Here is a 20,328-nt window from a genome sequence, read left to right on the forward strand (position 1 = left end):
TGTTACTGGACTAGAATATAAGACAACATTGAAGCAGCGGCGAAAGATGAGATAGGAACAGAAATTCAAGGTATCCCTTCTACAGTAGTGGCTTTCTACTTTTGGCAATGTTTCAAAGAACTCTTTTAGGACCAGAACTTTAGGCTTATTCTTTTGAGCTTTTCTTCATTTTGTCTGTATTTTAGAATTGTCAACTTCATCCGTAATATTCACATAAATGTTGGCTTAAGAGGCCGTCCAGGCCCCTTAAGCCAACTTAAAATTACCCAATCAGTAATATAGTAAGTATTTAAAAAAAAAGTCTTGCAAACTCGCAGTCTTTGACCGTTGCATTTTAAATGGTAAAATAGAGTCAAATTTCGTCTAGAAACATCATTCTTTTAGCTTTTTAAATTTTTTGTACAAGCAAAGTCCACCAAGTTGTTAATATGTATTTGTCTTTCTTGTCAATCCATATTTTTCCAAAAATTATTAAACAGTTCTAGTCTCACATCTTCCAAAAATAAGTTGCAGTTTATTTTATTGCTTTTTTACTCATAGAACAATAACGATGATTCCTCATATTTTTTTGCAGGTTTCGTATTATCATACTTCCATTTACCTTCTACTTTTTTTTATGCCAACGTATTCTTCGCCTTTTTTCTTTTTTCTTTATTTATCGGTCTATTCCATTTAGAAATATTCGGTTTTCTACTCCATTTACCACAAACAGATTTGATTTCTTTGTCTATATTATCATCTAAAATATCTTGCAGAGTTTCTCCCTGCTTAACACTGCTCTTAGAAATACTTTGGTTAAGATCAAATAAGTTCTCAATGCTTTTGCTTTGATAGTCTTGCAAATCTTTGAACTGTTCTTCACTAACCTTTTTGATGAATTTTCGAACAGCAGTTGTGTCCGAGGATAAGTCTTCCGAATTCTCATCGGAAACGTTTACCGAAGTTTCATCGGACAATGCTTCTGGTATGGCATTTTACCTACCAATACCGGACCATCACGAGGAACTGAAATTGATTTCTTCAGGGTCGTATGGGATACCGCTTCCGATACAATATTTTTACCCAAAAATACGGGCCATCACTAGGAACTAAAATTGATTCCTCTGGGGTCTCATCGGCTACGGCTTACAGTGTAACATTTTTAACTATCAATAGGGGACTTTTACAAAAAACTATAATCGATTGTACCTGCTTAGTTGGAACAGCAAAATACTCCTGCTCCTAGAATGCTCTTACAGTATCATCTGCAGCTTTGAGTAAAACATCATCATCCACCTGTGAAAAATGTATTTCTAAATCAGAGTTTAAATAGTATTTTAAAATAAATATTATACCATTAACAATTTATTGCTGCATGATAACTACGTATTATATGCTTATAAAATCAGGCATTTACGAGACTATAGATTATTATCCGTTCTAAATATGAACTTAATGTTTACTAAAAAACCAGTATAAAATTATTAAAACGGATTAGTTACTATACAATTAAAAAGCGAAGTTAAAATCTTGCCTCTTTAAAGGCAAATATCTTTTCAATAGTCATTATTACATTGTAAAAGACAGATTCTACTTACCGCAGGATTATTTTGCTTTTTTATTCTTAAAGTCGTCTTGCTTTATTTGCAAAAACTGTAGTAAGAACACTACACAAAATCAGAGTAAAACATAACCTAACATAACCATAAGCATAATTCAACAAGACTTGCAACGTCTTATAACCTCTTTTAAACACACTAGATTCAATTGGGCCTAAATAGCGATGATGTTGATAAATACTTACAAGGCTTTGTATATTATATTTACATAGGTAGATTCTATTTCAGCATAAAAGAAAAAATGTGTAAAGATAAGACTTACAAGTATTTACAAGTAAGTCATCGATATATTGAATGTCATGATTGTAATTATTATCACAATTAGTTGATGGTTCTTAATAATTTTATTTTGATTTCTTTTAGAATCCACTGATAGGCCTGAAACAACAGTGACCGTTAAAGATGGAAAGAGTCTTGTTGATGTCAAGTCTAACTGTCCAGAGGGATTTGTAGCTGACGCAGGTGGAATATGCAGAGAGCGATATTAGGTTATTAATGTGTATTTGTGATATTTTTTGATGAAAACTTCCAATATAATTAATTATATTTAATTCGTATTTTTTTTTGTAAAATGCTTTACATTGGAAAGTTGTAAATTCTTTTCTATAATTATGCTTTCCAATTCATAGCAAAATAACACCATTGCTTTATCGTTGGAGCTTTTTTCGTCTTAAATGGTAAACACGAATCTCTTGACGTTTTTAAACCGATATAATCAATCACTTGATGCATAGAAATTATCTTTGATTTTCAAGCGTTTTTCGTGAAAAATCTCGGCATGTTTAGCTAACATTTGCCCAGAGATTAATATGCTTTCCGATCTTTTTTGCAGAAACCACTTGGACGCGTCCCCAGTCTCTACGCCCTAACCAGTCCTAGGACCGGTGGGTAGGTGGGAAATAAAAATACCAACCGCGAACAAAAACAGAATAAGGTATGACAACCCTAACAGAAGAGCCATTGACCCTCCAGGTTGGGGGTTGGGCTAGAGGCTGACAACCTCTTCCTGTAAAAAACATATGTTACGGAACCTCAGGAACTATAAGCTGGACGAAACTCACGACATCGACTCTGCAAACGAAAAATAGAATTAAGAATAAGAACATGGAATACCCAAACTCTGTACCGAACTGTACCTGTACAAATTAGATGTTTTAGCACTGCAGGAAATGCGGTGGACAGGTACTGACACTTTTGACAAGAGAACCTATTCCATATATTATAGCTGAAATGAAAGCCAACACATGGATGGAGTGGGATTTATTGTAAACTAAAGAATAAAAGGCCTTATTATTGACTTATAAAGCCTACAGTGAAAAAGTGGGGTATTTTCGCTTAAAAGGGAAATTATTTAATTACAGTTTGATCAATGTGTTGTGAATTTATTAATTGTTATGTCTTTAATTTATAATGTCTTTATCAAAAGGTTCTTATCTTAATTTATTAAAAAGCACAATAACTGATATTAGTTTATTTATCACTAAACATACATAATTTATTAGTAGGCGAGCGTAACAACAATATCGCGAGCGCGAATCTTCTTTATTAACTGTTTTCAAAATAAAAGTTCCCTCATATTTATACGAAAACAGCTGCTCTAGAACTGCATGGATGTTGACCTCAATTGACCTGGTTTCGCCTCGAATGGACAGGCCTAATTTCGGAAGATTCGAATGGAACCAGTTTTTTTATTACTTGGGGTTTATGGTCGAAAGGTCTCGTATAATCTAAAACATATTAGTGAATAAAAACATGTTTACAGGTTAAAACTATGACTCATATTTTTACGTAACATTGCCCCCCTCTCAAAAGATGGTTCCTCCTGGAACCTTGTCGGGACTAGAACTGGAACGGTATGCTGGTATCGGCAACTGGACCCTCTTTTACAACTTCCAGTTGTATAAAAATGACAAGGGACGGTTTTCTCTCCGCACCAGTAACTATGCGGATTGCAACAGACTAACACCTGGACTTCGGTGTCTTTAAAGATCTCCTCCACCATATTTCGTATAACCCTCCAATCTAATTGGCGGCACTCCAACTTTGGCATGGCTAACTTTTGCACGTCGGACTCTAGTACGTGCCCTCTCAATTGAAGTAAGGCTTCCCATACATCTCGGTAGGTAGGTTGGTCACGGGCAGTGTCTTTTGTTACCAGGTAGAAAAGGTAACGTGATGCATCTTGGAGTTTCAAGGTTTTACCGGGAGCTGGCACTTGGCATTGAAGTTCTGCAACTCGACCAAACTTCCTTCGAAAGACGGATGCCAACCCTGGTGCGTCTTTGATACTGGCCGGGATGGTAAGGGCCAGCGAGTGGTCATCGGGGAGCGCGAGTAGATCTTGCTTTTCTTCAGTGGTAACACCATGTCTTGCTTTACCGGTACCTCCATAGGCACCCATAAATTCCTTAAACGTGAGGTCAGACACATCTTGGACTTGGTTTACTTCCACTTCTTCATCTACGTCGTGGTCACCTTCGAAAGATGCCAACCGGTTATGGTGTACTATCATCGGCTTTCCCCTTGGAATCTTGCTTATTCGGTAGATGACATCGTTGATCTTCTCCATGATGAGGTATGGACCTTCCCAAGACTGCTGCAATTTGGGAGAACAACCTTTTCGCTTCTTGGGATTATACAGCCATACTTTGTCGTTCTTCTTAAAGCAACCCTTTTCGGCTTGTGTATCGTACCGTTTCTTCATTCGGTCGCTAGCGATCTGAAGGTGGGAACGGACCAACTCATGTACATCGTCCATTCTTCTTCGTAATTCGATCACATAATCTTCACCTGCTACATCTTCTCCAGGTCGACACCCAAATTCTAGATCACAAGGTAGTCGCATTTCGCGTCCGAATAGGACTCTGGCTGGTGTCTGGCCCGTTGATTCGTTAACAGCAGATCTGTAGGCCATTGTGAAGAACGGAAGGTATTGGTCCCAGTCTCGCTGATGATCGGACACCATCTTTGTCAAATACTTGCCAACTGTCCTATTCATTCGTTCTACCATACCATCCGATTGCGGATGATACGCGGTAGTTCTTGTTTTCTTCATGCCTAGTCTATCACATATTCCTTGGAATAGATCACTTTCGAAGTTCCTACCTTGGTCACTATGGATCTCCAAAGGCACTCCAAATCGGCTGATATATTCTTGGATCAACTTATCTGCAACGGTGGCGGCCTTCTGGTCTGGAAGTGCATAAATCTCGACCCACTTAGTGAAGTAATCCATTACTACCAACATGTACTTGCCCCCATTTTCACTTTCTGGAAATGGCCCTGCAATGTCCAAAGCTATTCTTTCAAACGGGCTTGCAACATTATATTGTCTCATAGGAGCTCTCCTTTTCCGGTGAGGCCCGTTACTCGTAGCACAAATAGTACATTTCTTACACCAGTCTTTTACGTCGTCGGAACTGTTCATCCAATAAAACCGTTCCCGAATTCGCTGAAGGGTTTTCCTTACACCAAAATGCCCTCCCGATGGACTGTCGTGTAACTGACGAAGTACTTCGGCTATTCTGCTCTTTGGGATCACCAACTGTCTTCTTTTCTCTGAACCGTCATCATTTTCCAGGACTCGTTTGAGCAAGCCATCTTCGATGATAAATGAGTCCCACTGGGCCCAATACGTCTTAACTACTGAGCATAGGTTTGATATTTCCTGCCAAGGTGGTCGACGGTTTTCCTCTTTCCATTTTCGGATTTTCTGTATAACTGGATCTCTCTCTTGTTCTTCCCTTATCTTAGTAGGCGTCCAGTCGTCGTTGACATTCGTCGTTCTTAGCACTGCTGCTTCCTTGGATTCCGTTTTGTTGCAGTGGGAACACTCTGCTGGGCATGGCCTTCTGGAAAGAGAATCAGCATTTCTGTGGCTAACTCCGGCTCGGTGCTCAATCTTAAAATCGTATTCTTGGAGTCGTTCGATCCACCTGGCTATCTGACCCTCTGGATTCTTAAACTGCATCAACCACTTAAGGGCGGCATGGTCGGTTCGGATTAAAAACTTCCTTCCATAGAGGTATTGATAGAAGTGCTCTACTGATTTCACTACTGCCAGAAGTTCTCTTCTCGTGACGCAATAATTCCGCTCAGGTTTTGAAAGAACTTTACTAAAATATCCGAGGACTCGTTCCTGTCCTCCTTGAATCTGAGACAGCACTCCTCCAATTCCCACATTACTTGCATCTGTATCTAAGATGAACTCTCCTTCTGGCAGTGGATACCCTAAAATTGGTGCTGTTATTAAATGCTTTTTCAAGGTCTCAAAGGCATTTTGGCAGTCTGTATCCCAGCGGTAATCTCTTGCTTCCTCCGTAAGTCGCGTTAATGGCTTAGCGATATCTGCAAACTTCTTAATAAACCTCCGGTAGTAAGTACATAGTCCAAGAAAACTTCTCACTTGATGTTTGTCAGTTGGTTTTGGCCATTCCTTAATGGAATCGATTTTCCCCTTATCCACGGCCACTCCTTCTTTACTGACTATATGACCCAGATAATTGACTTTACCTTGAAATAGCTGGCACTTCTTGGGGTTTAGCATCAATTGGGCAGCTTTAAGTCGATTAAAAACGTTTTCTAAATTCCTCAAATGATCTTCGAATGTCTCCCCCAAGACGATTATGTCATCTAAATAAACCAGGCATGTTTTCCAAGATAACCCTCTCAACACATTTTCCATAAGCCTCTCAAATGTCGCAGGAGCATTACAGAGTCCAAATGGCATAACGTTGAATTGCCACAATCCAGATCCTGTGGTGAAGGCTGTCTTTTCTTTATCTACTGGGTCCATTTCTACCTGCCAGTATCCAGACTTCAAATCCAAAGTAGAAAACAATTTACTTCCAGCCAATGTGTCCAATGTGTCATCGATCCGAGGCAGAGGATAACTATCTTTCTTGGTAACGTTGTTCAGCAAACGGTAATCCACACAGAACCTCGTCGTTCCGTCTTTCTTCTTAACCAGGACCACCGGAGAGACCCATGGGCTCGTAGAAGGTTCTATCACCCCGTCTTTCTTCATTTCCTGGACAATCGTTTCAGCTTCCTCTCTTTTCGCCTGTGGTAATCGTCGAGCTGTTTGACGAATTGGCTTAGCATTACCAGTATCAATTTTATGCTTAACAACCGTAGTTCTTCCCGTCTTTCCTCCTTTCGGTACGAAAATATCACGATACTGCCGAAGAAATTCCCTTAATTTCCTTTTCTCCATCTGATTTAGAGACTCTCCTGCAACTGCAACCATTTGGTCGAATTTGTCGTTGGAATTATCAGATGTTGTCGCCTGACGGATTATGGATGTCACAGGTACACAAGTTCCTACTTTTGTCTCTTTCTTTATGGTCACTGGGTAGTCGTTGACATTGATAAGTCTCACAGGAATTTCTTTAGCCGAAGTCACCAATTCCTTTCCAATTATGATTCCACGGCCAACCTCATCGTCGTGGTTCCAAGGCTCCATCATAACAGGTCTCCCTTCGCCTACAATTCCCTGTAGTCGCGCTACTATGATCGTTTCGCTTCTCGCAGGCACGACTGTATCTTCTGTAATGGCTGCTTGCACAGTGTTGTCATTATGTGGATGGAGAAATACCTCCTCGTTGCCAACTTTAATTACCTTATTCTTAAAATCCAATTGGAATCCATGCATATTCATTACGTCCATTCCTAATATAACATCCTCTTCGATGTCAGCAACTATAACAGTATGGACAAACTTTTCTGCCCCAATTCCCAATTGTACCTGGATTTCTCCATGAATGTTGGCATTTTCACCTTTAGCGGTCCGAAGTCGTAACCTCGTTGGTAACAGTTTCTTTCGGCTGTTTATAACTGTCGGGCGTATAATGGTTCTGGTCGCTCCGGTATCCACCAACAACGTATGCTTTTTACCATTTATGTCTCCATCTACATATACACTATCTTCACGACATTTCAAAGAAGCTATTAGTATGAGAGGGTCTTTGGAAAAGTTTTGGGTCGAAGCTGCCCCCCTAAGGCTGACCCGTTCTAGTTTTCCTGGTGGTGAGTTTCTTGATTTGCGTCGTACCTAGGGTGCTTACAGGAGCTTCGTACGTGTCCTATTTCGCCACAATTCCAGCATCTGATGGTCTTCGTTTTCTTGTATGTCATACTCTTAATCATATTAACGAGCTGGTCAAGTTTATCTTCATCTCCTTCCTCTTTTACAGTCCTAACTTTACTGTACCCTCCAGAGGCCTGCGTAGCTGACTCGTATTCGAGGGCGGCGGATAAGACATCAACCAGCGTCTTGTGACGAGCTAATCGTAGTGTTCTCTGCATTCCACCATCAATACCATCAATAAACGTTTGAACGGCCAACTTTTCCATCATGTCTTCGGGAGCTGTTGGATAAGCATATCGTACTAATCTGGCAATATCTACCTCATATTCTTGAAGAGCCTCATCTTTCTTTTGTCTTCGATTTTTAAGCTGCGACTGATATACATGCTCCAAATGTTCGTGGCCATATCGCATATTTAACCTCTTCTTCAGTTGTTCGAAATCATCCGTCTCCTCTACTGCTATGGTCTGAAGCACATCTAAGGCATCTCCTCGAAGAGCGATAGTCAGGTTTACCGCCTTTTCTTTTTCAGACCACCCATTTGCTCTTGCGGCTGATTCGAACTGTTTCATGTAGTTGTTCCATGACGATTTTCCATCGAAAGTTGGGACTTTCACATGGACAGAACCTCCACTTCCTTCAAATTTCGGCCATGTTTCCAACTTACATTTCGTCTCTTCTTCTTTTGTCTCCACTGTAATTGGATTGTTTCCTCTCTCTGCTGTCCCTGTTTCCTCCATCTTCTTTTCCATCTCTTTCCATATCTTTTCTTCGAAGGCCAACATATCGGCAGCAACTTGGTTTTTTAATGAAGACACTCTATCGTCAAGAGCAGACATCTCAGAAGTGACTTTAGAGATGTTAGCAGAAACTTTACTTTCCAGAGAAGAAATCTCATTAGAAACTTTGTTTTCTAATGAGGCGATGTCGCCGGAAACTTTCGAAATATCGCCAGAAACTTTGTTCTCTAATGATGCGATGTCACCAGAAACTTTCGAAATATCGCCAGAAACTTTGTTCTCTAATGATGCGATGTCACCAGAAACTTTCGAAATCGACGAGAGGACAGCATCTTCAAATATATAAGTCTCTGGATCTAGACCTTCTTCTAGCAAAGCGTTCTTTAGTCGTTGGACTAACTCAGCCTTTTTTCCGGTAGAAGCTAATTCTCTGTCTTCGAGATGTCTTCTTAAATTCGTCACTGTGAGCTCATAAATCGTAGCCATTTTCACAATTTATTTTACGTATCCCACTATTCCGACACCACTGTTGTGAATTTATTAATTGTTATGTCTTTAATTTATAATGTCTTTATCAAAAGGTTCTTATCTTAATTTATTAAAAAGCACAATAACTGATATTAGTTTATTTATCACTAAACATACATAATTTATTAGTAGGCGAGCGTAACAACAATATCGCGAGCGCGAATCTTCTTTATTAACTGTTTTCAAAATAAAAGTTCCCTCATATTTATACGAAAACAGCTGCTCTAGAACTGCATGGATGTTGACCTCAATTGACCTGGTTTCGCCTCGAATGGACAGGCCTAATTCCGGAAGATTCGAATGGAACCAGTTTTTTTATTACTTGGGGATTTATGGTCGAAAGGTCTCGTATAATCTAAAACATCTTAGTGAATAAAAACATGTTTACAGGTTAAAACTATGACTCATATTTTTACGTAACAAATGCATATACCCCAACTTATAACAAATCAGAGGTATTAAAAGAACAGTTTTTAGATCTGGAGCAAACCTGCAGAATAACATCGCAGAAATAACATTAAGATTGTATTAGGTGACATAAATGTAAGAATAGGACGAAAGCGAGTTTTCATGCCCACGATAGGAAAGCATAGCCTGCACAATATCAGTAGCGATAGTAGATTACGACTTATAAACTTAGCAGCAGCATTAAATATGACAGTCGCTAGCACCTATTTTAAACACAAAAACATACACAAGGTAACCTGGACCTCTCCTGATGGCAGTACGAGTAAGATTAATCACACCTTAATAGATTCAAAGCATGTAACAGACATAATAAAGTGTAGAAGTTCTTGAGGCACAGGCATAAATTCAGATAATTGCCTAGTGATCTCAACATTGAGGGCTAGAATTTTAAACACTAGTAATTAAAAAAAAGAATAGAAAAAATTGAATGTGCAAAAGTTGAGAGATGCGACAATTACAGAACGGTACAAACATCAAAAACAGGCCAAAGAATTAAAATGTAAATGAAGAAGGCCAGAAAGATACAGACTCTCACTGAACCAGAATAAAGGAAGACATTGAAGCAGCAGCGAAAGATGAAATAGGAACAGAAATTTGTGCCCGTAAAAATCATTGGTTTGACGATAAATGCAAGAAAAGAAAAAAATGAATGCTTCAGAACGGTGCTTATCCCACGAACTAGAACAACTGTAGAGAATTACCAGACAAAGGAAAGAGAAGAAAAGAGGATAGACAAAAGAAATCAACGAAACCACTTAAATAAGGAACTTAAATATATAGAAAACCTCAACAGAAAGAAATAATTCAGAGCATTCTATAATAAAGTTAACATCAACAGAAAAGAATTCAAGGCAACCACAAGTTAATGCAGAAGTCAGAATGTCTACCTATTAGCAACAAGGAAAGATGTATTAAATAGATGGGAGGAATACTTTAACTAGGTACTTAATAAAGAGGAAGAAGAAGAAAACCTGGAAGACGAAAGAAATGAGGTAAGGTAAACAGACAGTAAAAAAATAGCCAGAAACAAATCAACCGGAATAGATAATCGCCCAGCTGAACTATATAGAGAAGGTGCCCGCGATATTATAATGGCATTACAGCAGTTATAAAAGAAATGTGTACACAGAAATTCCTCCACAATGATTGGAATATTGGAATACTTTGCACTATATACAAAAAAAGGAGATATCTTTGAATGCTCTAACCACAGATTAATTGCGCTTCTAAATGCAGCGTGTGAAATATTTTCCACAGTACTATGCCATGGTCTAGCACCATACGCAGAACAGATAGTAGGAAAATACCAGGCTGGTTTCAGAGGTGGTAAATCGACAATTCATCAGATTGCAACCCTTAGACAAATTTTAGAAAAAACACTGAAATATGCCATAAATACTCATCACATATTTCTAAACTATAAAGCAGCCTAGCTTACTATTCTTTATTAAAAGGGAAATGCTCAAAGCAATGAAAGAGCTAGGAATACCAAATCAGTTGGTAAATTTAACACAACTTACTCTTAAAAAAGCTGACTGTAGATTACGAATTCTGTACGAACTGTCTGAACCTTTTAAAACAAATAACGGGCTGCGCCAGGGAGACCCTCTTTCCTGTATACTGTTTAATCTGGCTCTGGAAAAAGTAATTACGTATGTCACAAATCACAACCATTGGTTCACTATATAATAAATTAGTGTAAACCTTTGCCTATGTTGATGATGTCAATATTGTTGGGAGAACGGAAAATGCTGTATGAGAGGCGTATGTAGCATTAAAAGAATCAGCTACAAAAATGGGTTTAATAATAAACATCAACAAAACGAAGTATATAAAATAAGCACGCAACCACAAATTCTATAACCACTTGCTATAGAATACGACGTCATCGAAGCAGTGAACGAATTTGTATACCTGGAAGTGTTCCCTAACACTGAAAATAACACTATCGTAGAGTTGAACTGCAGAATTTGCACGGCCAACTGTTGCCCAGTCCTAACATATGGATTAGAGTCCTGGACTCTAACAAAAAGTAATGAAAACATGTTAGCATGTTTCAAAAAAAAATTACTAAGGCGAATCTATGGAGTAGTGAATGACAATGGGGTGTGGAGAAGACGATATAACTTCGAACTTTATAGAATATACCAGAAACCAGATATCGTAAAACATATTAAGATAAAACGTCTGAGATGAATAAGGGTAATACGGATCGAGCAAAATAACACCGTCCTAAATGGTGAGCTCACGAATCTCTTACCGTTTTTGAAGTGATCTAATCGATCACTTGATGCATAGAAAGTTTCTTTAATTTTGTGTTTAAAAGTGGTTCATCGAGGTATTGAAAAGGTAAAAAGAAATAAAATGTATAATTAAAGATATCTCAAAAAAATCCTCGGCTGAAATAGATGAGATTCCGTATTCTATGTTAACACATGTATCTCATAACATATATAAACAATTAACATTTCTAGTAAACCTTTCATTTCAGGAAGGTATTTTTCTTCAAGTTCTAAATACTGCTTTAGTTGTGCCTATACATAAAAAAGGTGACAAATTAAAATTTGATAACTATCGAGGCCTATCACTTTTATCTGGGTTTTCAAAAATATATGAGAAGGCATTTCATACACGTCTCTTCTCGTATATTAACAAGCACAATATTATAGAAAAGTCTCAATTTGGTTTCCGTGAGGGTACAAGTGTGCAAGATGCACTACTTGCGCTGTGCAATCATATTTTGTCGAACGTTGATAAGGGTAATAAAGTTATCTGTTTGTTTTTTGACTTAGCACAAGCTTTTGAAACTGTAGATCATTCAATACTGCTGGAAAAACTTTATCGTAGATAAATTAGATATTAGATAACTTTTCTTCTGATGCAATAAATGTTCGAGTAGAAAACGTGGAACATCAATCAGGCCACTCAATTTGATGACGATACCACAGTTGCGCTAAATTCCAATTATTTTTTTCATGTAGTAAAAAAAGCAAACTGTCTTGTAAAAAGTATGACTCATTCCTGTTTAAATAATGCCCTAATCTTAAATGGATCAAAGACCAATATGGTAACCTTTTCACCTTCTACTATGCAAATGAGTCCACTAGTAAAACTTGACAATGGGTCAGTGGTAAATAGCCACTCCACTAAGTTGTTAGGTGTTTACCTGGATTCTAATTTGTCTTAGAGCTCTCACGTTGATTATGTAGTGGGAATATTGTCTGTGCACTGTTACGTTCTATGGCAACTTAGGAATTTTGTCCCTAGATATCTTAAAACATTACTATTTTGCTCATGTACAGTCAATTTTGCAATACTGCTTAGTTTGTCGGGGAAATTGCTCGCGAATTAATGAGGTGCTTGTTCTTCAAAAAAAAAAAAAAAATATTCGTACCATGACGTTTAGAAGTCGCTTGGATTCCTGTAGACCAGTTTTTAAACAATTAAATATTTTAACTGTAATTATGCTGTATGTTTTTGGTTATGTTTTTTATGTTAAGTCACATAGATGCAATTTTATTTGCAGAAATGATGTTTCCTTAATGAGTGGCTACAATTTTCGTCACACAAAAGATTTGGTGACCCCCTGTTCGTCACTTGACCGTTGTGGGCAAGGGTCCTTATCCAACTTGCGTTCGTTTGTATAAAAAATTACCTAATTATGTTAAAGATTCAAATATTTATGTATTTAAGAGAACAGTTAAGGACTTACTTCTGGTAAATAATTTCTATTCATTAGCGGAATACTTGCAGGCATCCTTTTAACAATTTGTATGTTTTTGTGTATAATTTATATGTTTTTAAGATAATTTTACTTATTTATAGGTTGTATTTGACGCATTTCAATACTTGTTTAAGTCAAATGAAATAAAGAATGTTGATTGATTGATTGATTGATACCAGTATTATTTATTAAAGTAAAATTAACACTTTGTGATTTGAACTTAGTCAAAGAGAGACGGTTAGTTAAAAACCAATCAAATAAGTATTTTTCAGATGTTTGGTAATCAAGGGTGTCGCATTTAGAAGGGTGATAGCTTATATAGAAAGTAGTGTCATCAGCAAATAAAACAGTGTTAACTGTCTCATTTTGAGAGTACACTAGATCATTAATATTGATAAGAAATAATATCGGACCCAAAACTGAGCCTTGAGGGACACCAAACATCAGAGATTGTTTTTGAGAATCACACTGGTTGAAGAGAACCTACTGATCACAATTTAATAGATATGAATCAATTAGTTGAATAGCATCACTATGAAAGTTATAATAAGAAAGTTTTCTAAGTAGAATACTATGTGCGACACAATCAAAAGCCTTAGTAAGATCTAAAAACGATGCAATGGGTAAAAAACATGTGAACATATTGTGTTAAAATTTCCTCCTTACAATCGTAAATTCAATCCCATTGAACATATTTGGGGAATATGCAAAACTTACTACGATAACTATATTGGACGTAACGGTTACAGTGACGAAGAAGTTTTTGAAACATGACAAAAAGCATTAAATATTGCTACTCCTGTAATTTGAGACAAAAGTGTGCGGAAATGTGAACAGGTAATAAAAGAATATTGGATGCGTGACAATCGCATCGAAGCAATTAACCCACTCATCATTTACAATCTAAATCAAGATACTAACGACAGTGATTATGGGTATGGATCTAATGCTTGATTACACTGTAAGGTAATACGTTTAATTTTCCCATTAAGAAAACTTTTAAATGTTATTGTTATTATTTTATCAATAAATACTGACCACTACAATTTAGAAGGGTTTAGAATTAATGGAATTTAGAAATAATGGAATTTTTAATTTTCTTGTATTTCTGCACGAATAATTGTATATTTCTCTAAATGAATGTAAAATACATTATAAGTTAAAACCGTATTTTTGCTTTACTTTGACAATACTTCAAATATTGGGGGAATTTGCTATTAACTTTCTCTTCACAGCGGACCGTTTGAGTAAAAGCAGGACCAGAACTAGGAGATTTGTCAGCGTGAGAAATATTCTCAGTGCAGAAGTAATGTCGGAGTAGCCTTCTTCTGGTTTATTTTTATAATTATATATATATATATATATATATATATATAATATATATATATATATATATATATATATATATATATATATATATATATATATATATATATATATATATATATATCACTACGACACCTCCTACGTAGAGTATCGTAAGTGCATTCGGTAAACTTTACAGTATACCTTTTTAAAGGTTCGCTCATTGTTTATTAATGATTGTTCAGTGTGGGAACAACCAATATATTTGGAAATTAGTTAAATGCAAATATTTTTTGACACTTATAATGTTGTAACTTAAATAACTAAACGAAGTAATCTATGGCAAGTAGTAGATACGATAAAAAACAATATACTTAAAACGCCAACGTAAAACGTCGTATCATATACATTAATTTTTATTTATTTTCCGGTTTAAAATATCTTATTTAATACCCACGATATTTTTTTTAATAGCACAACAACAACGTAAATATAACTTACGATATTTTTCGTCGGTACAGATAAAAATTATTACGTTTATATTAAAATACTCATTTTACTACAAAATATCAATACACAATAATACATACCTTCATTTTTTTCCCTTCCTTCAATTAAATCTTCATCCCCCGTGTAATAGCGGTAGCAGAACATACTATTGTATACTTGGACAAAAGTAAACATATGACATTTTACATTCTAATTTTGGCGACCTTCTATTAGAAATATTGAAATTTTAATTATTACAGACGTTAGTTTATATGGTTAGAAGCATGAAAATGAAAAAAGGGAAAAACCGAAATTTGTTGGTAACGATACTTTACGTAGGAGGTGTCGATATTATAATTTTTCTTGTTACGACTTTCTTTAAATGTTCGTCAACTGATAAAGCGTGGTGGTTAAAACATTATATTTCAAATTTAAATTCTTTAACGTTGAAATCAGTAGTGTAGATTTTTTCCAATTCTTCTGGTTTCATTTTTAGATCTTTTGTTTGCGTTTCTTTAATTAGAATTATATTCAAAAATCTAAACTTGTTGTTTATGTCGTTCTTCGTTAAAGGTGTAGAGATATCATGGTTTTTAAGATCTACTAGAGCCTGCGCAACTTTACCATAATGTTTAAACACAGCTTCGACCGCCTCTAATCTTGCAGACTATCTTGTATTGCTTTCAGATTTTTTGTATGACAGTGGCACAATGTATTTTTATTTAAACTATTACATAATTTTTTCGATAGGTCTCTTTTTATTAGATTCCGCTTGCTAATATCTTAAATAATAATCGTATCTGAGATGTTCTTTTAAACTGTAAAAGCCTTTTTTTGGTGTTTAATATGTTTCCTACATTCATTATTTCGTCATGGTTTATTAAATTTTGGATCGGTCAATTTGATCTTCTCTGGGTTGCTTAAGGAAATATCCATCGAATTCACGATATCATGCAGTACTTTTGAAGTTTTCGATTAGATATTACACAATACACACATCGCTAAAATCGGACACAGATATCCGACACAGACAGGAAACAAGAAAACGAAAACCAATTAGTAACACATAACAATGCATGGGATATATATCTCCGTCCGTCGATTTTTGTTTTCATACGTATGCCAGGTTCATTTCTTATAACATAAAGTCGATAAAAATACACTGATCTTTTTAAGGCGGTGCATTTGTATCAGATTTAAATAATGCTAACTATTTTTTGTGGTTGAATTAAAAATAAAAGCGGTTTTTTTTTTAAAAAGATAAAACAAAAAATATACTCTTATTGAAAATAAAAAATCATTAATTATGGCCTACAGAAATGATTAAAAATGAAAATGAAATGAAAATGAAAATGAAATGAAAAATGGACCTATTATGTGGTCTCCTAAAATAGAAGTCCAGACGTTGCAGATTTGCAGTTTGGGTACAGAAAAGGCTGTGGTACCATAAATGCACTTGTCACATTGGTAACGGACATTCAGAACTCCTTCTCAAGTAATATTTATTTACCGACAATAGTATTAGATATAAAAGGAGCATATGATAGTGTTTGTCTCGATATTTTAATGGAAAAATTAATAAAAAATTTTCATATACCACCACAATTGGTAAACACTATTCTTAACTTTTATTCTTGTAGAAAAATTTACCTGAGAACAAACAATAATAAACTTATAGGTCCTCGTTATAATAAACAGGGACTACCGCAGGGATCAGTTTTAAGCCCTCTATTGTTTAATATCTATACTGCAGATTTACATAACATTTCTATTAAAAATATCAGTTTTAAAATAATACAGTATGCTGATGACTTTCTTATGTATTCTTCTACCAAAAAATACGATAACTGCATTCAAACTTTAGAAAAAATACATGATAGATCCAAAAATTGGTTTAAACAAAATGGGTTTAAAATTGCATCAAGTAAATCAAGTATTAGTATTTTCACTCTACACAATATCCCAAAACTAAATCGGATAAAATTGAATGGGTATGATTTTAATTTCAGTTCTTTAATTAAATATTTGGGAATGATTCTCGATCGCTAGTTAACTTGGAAACTTCACGTTGACTTTATGTTGGATAGATGTAAGAAGGGTCTAAACTTCCTCAAATCAATTACAAAAACATGGTCGGGTGCAGATGTGGAAACTTCTTTGCTTTTCTTCCGAGCTTATATTAGATCAATTATCGATTATGGATGCATATTATATGGTTCAGCAAGTAAACATATTCTGAAAACAATAGATGTGTTTCAAAACGCAGCATTGCGTATTTGTTTGGGTGCCATGAAATCGACGCCTATTAATGCTCTACATGTGGAAGCTCTAGAAAATCCCTTGGGCTATAGAAGAGAATACATCAGTCAAAAGTTTGTCATTAATATACAAAATCGTAACACTACTCTCTACTCAAATATCAGAAAACTGAACAAAGAAGATTTAACTAATCGATATTGGAGACTTAAGAACTCACCTCCACTTTTTGAGGCTTTTAGAAGCCTGACAAATTTTGATTATGACTTTAAATCAGAGGATAATCTTAACATCGAACATTTTTATTCGTGCTTGCAACCCATTACTGTGATACAACCGAATTACCATGTAAATTCTTCTGTTAGCTCAAATACTTTGAGGTCCTGTTTATCTTGTCTGTCAGACTCTTTAGTTATTTATACGGATGCCTTAAAGTCTAGTGTTGGTACTGGGTGTGCTTTCTACATCCCATCAACAAATACAGAAAAACGTCGACTAAATCCTAGTTTTTCAATCTTTAGTGCTGAAGCTGTAGCAATATATGAAGCATTAAGATACTTTGAAAACACTCAGAATACATCTGTTACAATAGTATCTGACTCATTGTCTGTTATGTTAGCCATTAAAACTTTAAATTTTCCTAGTAATAACTCAAATATATAATGTCTTTCAAATTAAAAAACTTGCTTATGACATTTATAAAAACCGAAGAGTTGTTCATTTTTTGTGGGTTAAAGCACATATAGGTCTTAAATACAACGAACATGTTGATCTATTAGCTAAAAAGGCCATTGATACCGGAACGCAAATTGGTCACCAAATCTATAGACAAGACGCATTAACAATAATTAAAAATAATATCAATAGTAAATGGAAACAAGCTTGGCATATATATAGTACGCAGTCTTCCTCGCAATATGTTTCTATACAGCCTTTAATCCCAAGTGATTATTAGTTTAAAAATTATTCTGTTCCACGAAGGTATATAACATCCATAATAAGAATAAAATTTGGACACGCCTGCTATCCTAGTCATCTGTCCAAACTAAAAATCGTAAATTCAAATTTATGTCCAGACTGTCAAAAAGAAGGTGATCTAGATCACATTTTCTTCGAATGTAAAAAATACACAAAACAAACTGAAGATCTAATAAAAAATTTAGTCAACATCAAAATTTTTCCTCCGTACAATATGTGCTATCTGCTATCTCTAAATATAAGAGTTGTAAATGAATGTTTGATGGAATTTATTTGCAAAAGTAAGCTTAATATTTAACTGTAATTAGAATCCTAACCGCTGTCTTACCCCATTTGTTATTATCTTTTATCCGTGACCCAATCTAGTTTGTCTTAAAAGCAATGTCTTGATGGGTCCCTAGGCGAGAAACGGGTGTCCATGTTTTATCTCTATCCTATCCTTAATAATAATTTTAATGCTTAAAATTTGTAATGCTATTTAAGTTTGAAATTTATATTATCTTTTTATATTGTACTACACAATCTTCTTACTGGGTAGAATATTTTTATGTTGTGACTGGCTGTATGGCACTTGCCCATGCCATTAAAACAAAAAAAAGTCCAGACGTTATTTTTTTGAGGACGTTGAATCGGTAAACAACACTTCTGTGCTGGTTTTCCCTCGCCCTATACCTCGTAATGGAAGGATTGTATCTCCCTATTAACGAAACAGAAGATTCGTCAGTATATCATTACGCGAACAAAATGAAATGAAAATTGCAAATGGATTTTTTCAACACAGAGACATACACAAATACACATGAACGCAAAATACGAGAGGGTTAAAATCAATCATAGACTACAGAATCTTACGACAAAAGACAAATATGACTGTACAAGATGTAAGAGTATTGAGAGGAGCTACCTGTGGAAGCGATCACCACTTATTAAAAGCTAAGATCACATTTGGAGTAAATAGACCTAAAGAAAAAAAAAAGAAATGAAAGGGAGTGTGGGGTATTAACAAACAAATGTACTATTACGAATTATTAGTAATTAAATAAACACGAACTATTCCTTCGATAACTCTGGCGAGAAAAATGAACTTTTACTCATAGGTGCAAATAATTACTAAAATTTAAAGGTTTGCAATAAACAATCAAAAAACAATTTAAAGGTTGAGGTAAAACTAGGTGAAGAACTTACCGCTAATTACCATGATTCGCAATTATACTTTAAGAAACAACGAATAAAACGAATTCAATATAAATGCATCGCTGCACTAGCGGGTGCGTCTTTTCTTCTTAACGACTGGTGCTCTTGTGTATTAACGGGACGCATTTCCGATGGCGGTACTTATAGGGATCGTAGGAATAGAGATCGGTACTCTTGTGTTTTCACGGGACGCATTTCCGATGGCGGTACTTATAGGGATCGTAGGAATACAGGGAGGACAAATGTTTTGATTAGTTCACACAACCATATTTGAATTTAAACAGGGAGAAAGTAATACAAAAGAGGTATAACCAAATCAGCTTAGAACAAGAAAGCGTGAGAGAATTACACAGAAATAGATTAAATCAAAAGTTGGAAAATAAACAATTTAATAATAATGAATTACATTACACTCACATAAAAGGTGTCTCGAGGAGGTAGCAACAACAGCCATTGGATACCAAATCCAGAATAAAAGAAAACTTTCATATTGGTTTGACAAAGAAATAGAACTAGAAATAAAGAAGAAAAGAGACCAATATCAAATATTCTTAAATGTAAAGAATATAACGGATAAAATAATCTACAAGGAGTTTCAATTAATTACTATTTAAATGGGAATAAGCCATAATTAAAGGTTAAAATACGTTTATTGACGTTTCAATTTTCACTTCGGAAATCGTTCTCAAAATACAAACATTAGTAAATTAAACAAATTTTGTTTTTTGTTACTTGGTGAAAAATTCTTCTAATAATTTAATTTTATCTGACTCATCTATATTGACAATTCAGACATACATTATACATTTTAAAGTAGACGACTTTAACATGATATTGCCAATATTGTTGAGTTGCGTTCCTGGGACGACTTTACTTATAAGATAGTTCATTCGATTACATGAAATCAACTTTAACTTGAGAATATCCGTCAGAAAAGATCATAACATGTAATTCGTCTTT

The 20,328-nt window shown here is 35.3% G+C and overlaps 1 protein-coding gene across 1 annotated transcript in view; it reads left to right on the top strand.

Annotated features, from left to right (window-relative positions):
* Positions 1 to 2,149, top strand: part of LOC140452801 (uncharacterized) — a 49,048-nt gene extending 46,899 nt beyond the window's left edge. Inside the window, exon 4 of the mRNA XM_072547132.1 lies at positions 1,962 to 2,149. Within this exon, the coding sequence (XP_072403233.1) occupies positions 1,962 to 2,086 (125 nt within the window). The 3' untranslated portion in view covers positions 2,087 to 2,149. The remainder of the gene's footprint in view (positions 1 to 1,961) is intronic.
* The last annotated feature ends 18,179 nt before the right edge of the window (positions 2,150 to 20,328 follow it).

The sequence above is a fragment of the Diabrotica undecimpunctata genome, chromosome 1 (genome assembly GCF_040954645.1).
Source record: "Diabrotica undecimpunctata isolate CICGRU chromosome 1, icDiaUnde3, whole genome shotgun sequence".
Lineage (NCBI taxonomy): Eukaryota > Metazoa > Arthropoda > Insecta > Coleoptera > Chrysomelidae > Diabrotica > Diabrotica undecimpunctata.